General features: G+C 32.8%; 1 protein-coding gene across 3 annotated transcripts; it reads right to left on the bottom strand.

Moving 5' to 3' along the window:
• Positions 1-3,745: 3,745 nt before the first annotated feature.
• LOC110032504 lies at positions 3,746-8,369 on the bottom strand. Of its 3 annotated transcripts, none has more exons than XM_020736156.1 (4): positions 8,134-8,369; positions 7,693-7,795; positions 4,439-5,805; positions 3,746-4,345 (listed from the first exon to the last, which is right to left on the bottom strand). In XM_020736156.1, exons 3-4 carry the CDS (start codon positions 5,801-5,803, stop codon positions 3,884-3,886), a joined length of 1,827 nt encoding a protein of 608 aa, XP_020591815.1. In that variant the 5' UTR covers positions 5,804-5,805; positions 7,693-7,795; positions 8,134-8,369; the 3' UTR covers positions 3,746-3,883. The 3 variants fall into 3 exon arrangements, with proteins under 3 accessions (XP_020591815.1, XP_020591814.1, XP_020591816.1); XM_020736155.1 differs by having other exon boundaries at positions 7,693-7,786; XM_020736157.1 differs by lacking the exon at positions 7,693-7,795.
• Between the last annotated feature and the right edge of the window lie 386 nt (positions 8,370-8,755).

Genomic DNA, 8,755 nt, shown 5'->3' with positions numbered 1-8,755 from the left:
TATATATATAAGCTTAGAAAAAGAGCTCGAGGTTTGGTATAAAAAAAAAATAGTACCCGTACTATCCTTAAACTTAAATAATTTAAAGTTTCTTCAATCTAGTTTAAGAGTGTTGCAATTAAAATGAAAACATCTAAATTAAGCTTATGATTAATTAAAATTTTATAATTTTTGTTAATTAAATGTGCTTTAACCAATCACCCACTTCATGTACTAAAGGATTTTGTGGTATAAGAATATTAATATTAGTAAGAATTAGGATATTATTAGTCACTAGAAATTCACATAGCTAATAAGCTAATGTGAACTTCAGTTATATGTTCACTATATCATTAAGAGGGAGTTGAATCGTAATATATGACTACTTACTTGGTCTATGACATAAACTTATAATAATTAAATACTTGAAGATAAATAAAAATTGGGTTTTGGGGATTTATTTAGTGAGAAAAATATCAAGACTTTGCCTAAAATATTTTTCATAATTTAATATTATATACAAACATTATGTAAATTTTTGTGTTATAAGCAGGAAACCTTTTGAATTGAAGGATTAAAGATTTTGAGGAGTTGAAGTGATAGTGCCTCAATGCCACCATCAATTACACAACATTATGTTAAAATTTGCTTAACAAAATTCTTGAGAGAAAGGTGCCACAAAGGCAGATCAACACACCACAACACCTTTGTCAAGCATTGCAGTGCGATTATAGAGTGAAATAGAAACCAGAAGATAAAGAATTTAGTGCCTCAACATTATATTTTGAGCATCATAGCATTACCTAAATGTCAAAACGCTACACCTAAAATGCCGCAGTCGACAACTCGACTAGAAAACTTTTTGATTTCAAAGCAAGAACTCAAAGGCGAGAAGATAAGCTATGGATGTTGATAGGACTTAAAACAGGGTGTGTTGGAGGGGACACATGGTAATGTAATTTTTCTTAGTGAGTGCGACAATGTGTGAATTAGCTTAAAGGAGAGCGCGAGAGTGCGAGGAAGATTAGGAGAGCATGGAGAAAAAGTTGAGAAGGATTTCACCAGAGCATAATGTACCTTTATACTTGTGTGATTGAAATGAAGAGAGTTTTTTGTGTTTTGTTTAAGAGTATGATAGGCTAAGAGTTCTCTCTTTGGCTTTGTGAATTATCAAATAAGATTTCATTAAATTTTGTGTTATGGTGCTTAAATCTTGCAAATATTTGTTTACTTTTCTTTAAACCTAATATAGCCAGTGAACTGGTCATATATGTGTTTAAAATGAATTGTATTTTTTTGTTAATGAACGGTCCAAATGAACAAAAGGAGCGAAGTAAGAGGAATTTGGTTGAACAGACGTATATAAATTAAAATCTAGCAATCAATAGGTTTATAGTGAATTCATTATTCCATAGTGCAAAGATATATAATATTTTGGGATATCAGAATTAGAGTTTCTAGTAATCAACAGAACTAAATGCTAATTTTACTCTCGATTGATAAAAACCTTGTTTTAAAACATATAATTTATGAAATTTAATTTGATACTTTGTAAATTTAAAAACTTAAATTTAAATTTTTACATTTAAAGCTCTTTCATAATTTTTTTTTCCCTTTTAATTGAATAAAACATATGTTTTGTGAAATAATACTTAGCTTTCTTAGTTGAAGTTTACTTGGATCTTCATGGAAACCATGCTAGACTCTAAGCACTTAAATCACTACATTTTTAATAAAACTTTGGGGTATTTCACCCATTTGAAGGTTTTTAGACTTCGTTCATCAAATCAACTATTTTGCACCGATCATTGTTTTGTTTACTTTCAACATTATCCACATTTCATGTGTTAGGCTTATGGACAATCATTTTCAATTCCTCTACAATTGTCATCGTATGCCAATTCTTTGTTGTGAAATTCACTCTGGGTTGGGACATATACAAAATATTTCATAAAAGCTTTTGATTTCTTTCCAGTTAATCTCAACCTCCACAAATTATAAGTTGTAGTTTTCACAATAATTGTAGAGGACCTGAAATATGAACACAAAATACATGATATTTTGTTGTTTATTGTGTATTTATTTCATTGGCAAAAATTTGTTTTAATTTCAAGTTTTTATTTATTATTGGAATCTTTGTAATAAATTGTCACAAGGACTTTGTATCAAAAATAATATTCTAAATATCAATGTTTGAAATTTAAAAATTTAAAAAAAATGAATTTCATTAAAGTTTCTTTTATTAAGCTTTTGAGGCAAATGCAATCATCTACATAAAGGGTGCTATAATAAAAATTAAATTTTCACTTTTAAAGTTACTTTTTATTAGGCTTTCTAACTAACATATTTCAATAAATTTGAATGCAATAAAAAATAATAATAAATAAATAAACTATAATGAAACTGAAATATAACAGCTGCCCCTGAAAGGAAATGATACAAAACCCACACTAACGGACATTTATCTACGTATGACTAAACATTCATATTTACATCCATATCACTGAAATGTTGACAACAAATCTAAAATATCACCAATAACTTTTCAAAAATTAAATGCATATTTTTAAGACTAAATTTATGAAACCAAGATATCATAAGTGTAAATATCAAATTTTTTGTGTAAGATATGTCAACAAATAAGAAGTGCGGTCCGTATGCAAATTTTCTTAAAATAAATTAAACTCATTCATTTAGAAAAAAAATAACACAATGATCAAAAGGATTCATGTCAGGATTTTAGTTCTACTTAAATAAAGCATACTCATTTACAAAAAAATATGTTTTTTTGCTAATGATATCTTTCTCGTGGATAATGCGAGAGAAAAAGCCCAGGAAAAACTTGAATTATGAAGGTCTACATTGGAGTCTAAAGTCCTTCATTTAAGTGGAACTAAAATTGAATACGTGGAATGTAATTTTAGTAGTAGTAGCTCTAGTGACAGAAATGTGACTTTTGTGTGATAGAAAAGTAAATTTTGTGCCATCAAACTATTAAAAGGTGTGAACGATTTAGATATCTTGGGTCTGTTGTTCAAAGCGATTGTGATATAGATGGGGATGTTAATAGTAGAATTCAAGTTGGTTGGCTGAGATGGAGGAATGCTTCGGGCCTTTTGTGTGTAGACAAGTACCGCTTAGACTAAAAGGAAAATTATATAAGACGGTGGTGAGACCTGCAATGCTCTTTGGCGTTGAATGTTGGCCTTTAAAAGAGAAGCATAATAATTAGTTAAGTGTTGTCGAGATGAGAATGATTAAGTGGATGAGTGGTTTTACACTTAGAGACAAAATGCGAAATGAATATATCCGTGATAGGGTTAGTGTAGCTCTTGTGATGGACAAAATTAGAGAAAGTCGTCTTAGATGGTTTGGTCACCTTAAAAGTCGACCATCTGATGATCTGATTAGGAGAATAGATGTTTTAGATTCGACTTGTGTTAAAAGCAGCACAGGTATTTGGGCTTATTGTATAAAAAATGATCTTAATTTACTAGAACTAAATGAAAATATGACACTAAATAGGACGTAATGGAGAAAAAGGATTCATGTAGCCGACCCCACCTAGTGGGATTAAGGCTTTGTTGTTGTTGCTGTATTTAGAAAAAAATACTGTCTTTATTTATTTTCTAAATACATTGTTCACAATAATTTGGAAAAAAAAACCTTTTAAAAACTTTGCCAAATGAATCCTAAATCTTAAGGCATATGATGCAGTCTGAATGGAAGAAACGACTTCTATGTAAAGACTAATTATAATCTGAAATAAAAACAGAAACGGAATGAATAAATTCAGATTACCAAGAAGAAAACTCCACATTTCTGTACTAAAAACAGCTTAGATTGTTACAACTTTATGCCAACCAGCTCCCAGTAGGATAGTCTCTAAACGCACGGCAGAATATCAGGTTGGAACCAGACCATAATAAAACTGATCAACATCATCATCTCTTTGTATTGACATTATAATGGCAAGGCATATCATTGCAAGGCCAGCAACAAATACGAGAAAGGATGTTCTATTTATATCATTTATCCTTGTTCCCTTCAGTTCTGTATCAGCAGATAAGCCACTCATTTCGCTACCTTTATCGTCAGCTGGGTCAACGGTTGATGATACTGATTCAACGCTTTGACAAACTTCTACGGCATCAGTAATAAACTTCTGCTGGCTCACAGTGCTGATATCAGAATAGAGGGAATAAGACTCATCTGTTGGTTCATGTTGCACTTTGCATGAAACAGGGCTTGTTAGAATTGCAGAGAGTTCCCTTTTACCATCGCTTTGGTTCTGTAGAGATCTTACAAGCTTTCGAGGAGTTGAATATATCTTTATGTCATCCAAAAGAAGCTGATGTTGTGAACTCTGAAGCAACAGCAAGAACACTTGCTACTTTAGCAATTTACATGTCTGTTAAGGAAGATTAGTTACAGAAATATAAATGCATTAAGATAGTACCTGAGGACTAGGTGTGGAATCTCGACTTTCTGTGTTTCCTACGTTGCTCAACACAAATCCAGTAAAGGATTCGGCATGCTGATTACCTGCCATGCTCAGTTGATGGCGCTGATCATCCCTCGCCTGCTGGCCTTCAACATTTTCAGCTAAATTGCTGCTTGGGCATGGCTTTAGTAAGAAACTATCCTTGAAAGATAGATCCACACCACCAAGATCATTGTTCCAAAGCCTCCTCTGAGCATGCTTTCCAATATACTCGCTATTCGAATTAGTATGCTTTATGGAACTTGGTGACACGGTGAAATTTTCATTGTATATTGAAGAAGCAATAGACTGTGATTCAGGAGTAGGAAATTCAACATGAGATCCTTTGCCTAGCTTATCTAAAGCTACTTGTGGGCTCTTTTCATTTCTTCTATGGAAATTGAGGTGATTGACAGGAGTGGAAGATAAGTCAAATTTAGACCCTTTTTGTGACGCTACATCCTTTGCAGTTTGCAATGCTTCAAATGCAGCACCCCTAACATATGCCATGGGATCAGCTTGACATTTCTCCATGGCATCAGCTACATCAAAGAGTTCAGATGAAATGCTACGTGAGTCTATGCATTTTATCAAAAAATTTATCATCTGAATGGCTACAAAACGCTTCTGAGAATTATTCTCTGAGGTTCCTATGCTCAATAGGTGCAGGCCAGATCGAATTAGAGATCCAACATATGCTTCGACTATTGATGAATTATGCTTAGCTAAAGCCATGGCTAAGCCCATGTGCGAATTTGTCTGAGTTGTCTTTTCTTCTAAAGCACCTGCTACTTTTAAACAGACATCATTGACCGTATCATCTGAAGCAAATTTCCAGTTGTTTGATTCAACAAGAACCTTCAGACACAATGCAGATCCTGAAGCAAGGCTCTCATGTGGGCTCATCAAAGCATTGCTTAGAGGCATAGTCAGGGATTGAATGATCTTATTCTTCTCATCATCAGGAGTCGAAGGATCAATTCCATAGCGCGCAATAGCAGGAACAACTCTAGAGCATGCCTGATGAAGGGGAAAGGATCCAGCACTTGTTGAGAGGGTTCGAATGATGGTATTCATGATGCTGCCAATATGTGGAACAATGTTGCGTCCATGGACACGGGCAAGAACCTCAAAGAGCGATATTGTGCATTCTCCAGATGGCGAGCCTTGGTTGCTAGTTTCTGAAACTTGGGCAAGGAATTGTGGAATCGCCTTAGTATCTATGTTTGTAGCATATGACTTGAGGGCTTTCATGGCTAGCCTTCGGCTCTCAGCATCCTTCTCAAGTTTCTCCAACTCCTCCTGAACCAATGGGCTGAGGTTTCTGCCCATATCTGGCATCACTGCAAAAGAAATAAACCATTTGGATTGCCAAAAGAAAAAAAGGTTGGAAATGCTATTCAAGATAAAACATTGATAACAATTTGTTACATAAAAATAAAAAGAACTTCATTTGAGGGAGCACTTTTTGCCCAAAAAAAAAAAAAAGAAACATTATATTAAATAAAATTGTTAGAAAAAGGTTTGTGAGGAAAATGGAACTTATAAAGTGTCAAAGTTGCATTGTTTTCTAGATTCTCAAAATATTAACACAATCTATGAACCAGACAACTAATATGTAAATCTTGTAGAGTTAATAACAAACAAAAAGCATTTGATAGCAGGTATTTATATAATACCAGCCATCATCATTAAACTTATCCACGCAACTTTCAAATCAATCTTATTTAAACTTACAAGAAGCCGTTAACTCTATATCTTGCAAAACTTTTAGCAAATTTTAATCATGTTTTCTTTTGTCCGTCAGTTCTTATCTTCCTTAATTCTATCTAAATCTTTTCCTAGAGCATCTTCTACCTCACTTATTTATGTTAAATCACCCAATTCTTTTTCTATTATTTAATCTTCAATAGTTGCTATTTCAATTTTCTTTTTAATATAAACAGTCGTCACTCTTTTCTTCACAATATATACATCATTATCATATTCATATTATTACCTAATAAATAATCCATATAAACAAGCTAGATGCCAAATTACCCAAACATTAGTTTGTATTATCTAATCTTCAATGGTTGTTACTTCTCTCTCATTCTCTCTAATGTAACAAATCCCCACCCTATTCTTCCTACTTTTATCATATATTCTTATTATCGCCTTCAACTTCACTAGTAGAAGCGACTTAAATACCTAATAATATAATTATTATAACAGAGCTTGATGCCAACTTCACCAACATTATTTCTGATTATCTAATCCTCAATATTTAAAACTTATACTCATTGTCTCTCCTCTCTCTCTCTCTCTCTCTTTAATTATATTCTTCACATGTCTGTCACTTATATTAAACATCCTAAACTTCACTGGCAGCAATTTCATATTAGCCAAACAATACAATCCATGCGACATAGCTATTTTCATTATATTTTTTATCAAATTTCCTCTTGCAAAATAACTCAGCATTTCATTATTTAAATCATCAAACTTTAAATATAGAAATTACATAATCATCACAATTATCATTAATTTGTAAAACAAATTCAATAAAAAGAACATAATCCATCTAAATATCACTAATGATTTGAACAATAACATAGAAAATAATCAACTTTAAATTAACAGAAAGATTATATATAAATTACATGCTCTTAATAAAATTAATTCTTATCCATGTAATTTTTTAAGCTTGTTTCAAATTTCTAACATTTTGCTCGCTTGAAAATATCCCTGATCTATTAAAAATATGCTATCTATAAATAACATACATCAAAATACTTGATTTTGAATATATTTTATAAGCATCTCTCAAATAAACAAAAATTTACAAGAATATGTATATCCTAATACTACAATCATATTAAGATAACATACTCTAGTCACTGCACACTATTTCTAATTATAATCATTAAAGATCCTTTCATTAGTCTGTATATTTTTCAATTAAGTACTTCAGAGTAAAAAGCACGTCTTTGATGACTTTTCCATATAAACCCGAATAAAGCTTAAATATCAGCCCAAATACTCTAAGCCTATATTTGCAACTCTCCCATTTAAAAGGACCATTTCTAACAGTACGAATAATGACAACCTTCCAGAAAATTTCTATGAAAGGTGATTCTAATTAAAAAAACGTTTAATTTCAGTCACTTCTCAGATATAAAAGGAGAAAATCAAACATATCCAAATTCAGAAAAGCTCAGAACATGAAGAAGAACAAGAAGTTTACAAACCCGAAACAACACTTTATCAGCTTCCGTATCTTCCTGCTTCTCCAACTGTTCTTCCCCACAGTAATGAAAGAACTTTTTTTTTCCTTCAGAACTCCTAATTTCCCTGTATCTCGTCAAAAACTCGTAAAAAAAAAAAAACTCAAAGATTGTAGATGAAGAATCTTTTTCACTTCAAGGATAAGTAGAATTGTGTAAAAATCGAAGATTCGGAGGGAGCCAAGACAAATAGAAGATTAGCCTGTTCGCACTGAATTGTGTAAAAATCGAAGATTCGGAGGGAGCCAAAAGTAAGACAAATAGAAGATTAGCCTGTTCGCACCCAAAGCTTAGTAGGCATCACCAAAAAAGAAGGATCTTGGCCGCCAACAAAAAGGAAACAAGCTCAAATAACAGAGAAAGAGAAATTCTTGCAGCATTTGAAGAAGAAAAAACCAAACCAACCTTAGCCCGACGACAAGTGGAGAAGCAACGAGACTCGGAAGATTGTAGTCGAGCAAATTTCTTTTGACTTGCAGTTAGAGATTCCGATTTAGGAGCCACGAAGAGCTGAGACGGCTTACAAGAAGTGGGAGATTTTGTTAGGGTTTTTGAAAACAATACTGAGTTCTTGCTGTGCTCTAGGTGACGCTTAATTAAAATAGGTAAGAAATCGGATCTTGGAGGGATTTGGTTCATGCGGGCGCCACTTGGTTTGAATTTCGGTCTGGGAATGCGTGCCTGCGTTTTTCCCCTTTAGTACTTCCTATTTTCTTTATTTACATTCATACCATCTCCTATTTGACTACAGCTTAAAATTACAATTTTTTAATAAAATTTACAGATGTAGCCTTTTAAATATAGTTTTTATAGCTTAAACCATCTTTAAAGATTCTATTTATCCCTTCCATACGTGCAACTTAAAAGATTGGTTTCGCAATTAAGGGTGCGTTTGGGCAGCTTATAAGTGCGGGGGTATTTTTAAAAAAGTCGCGGTGTCATTTGGATTGCGCGTTTTGCCCGCTTTATCCGAAAACCCAATTTCATCTTTATACTAAACGTAGACAGCTAGTCGACCCCTGCGGTG

Source organism: Phalaenopsis equestris, unplaced genomic scaffold (assembly GCF_001263595.1).
Source record: "Phalaenopsis equestris unplaced genomic scaffold, ASM126359v1 Scaffold000957, whole genome shotgun sequence".
NCBI lineage: Eukaryota > Viridiplantae > Streptophyta > Magnoliopsida > Asparagales > Orchidaceae > Phalaenopsis > Phalaenopsis equestris.
The sequence above is the reverse complement of the archived record's forward strand: the minus strand, read 5'-3'. Positions and strand labels throughout refer to the sequence as shown.

Bases quoted from the DNA above. Each gene is read 5' to 3' on its own strand.
- LOC110032504 (XM_020736156.1), bottom strand. From the start codon at position 5,803: ATGCCAGATATGGGCAGAAACCTCAGCCCATTGGTTCAGGAGGAGTTG. The intron at 4,346-4,438 runs GTACTATCTTAA...CTGTTGCTTCAG, and splicing joins ATTCCACACCTAGTCCTCAG to AGTTCACAACATCAGCTTCT.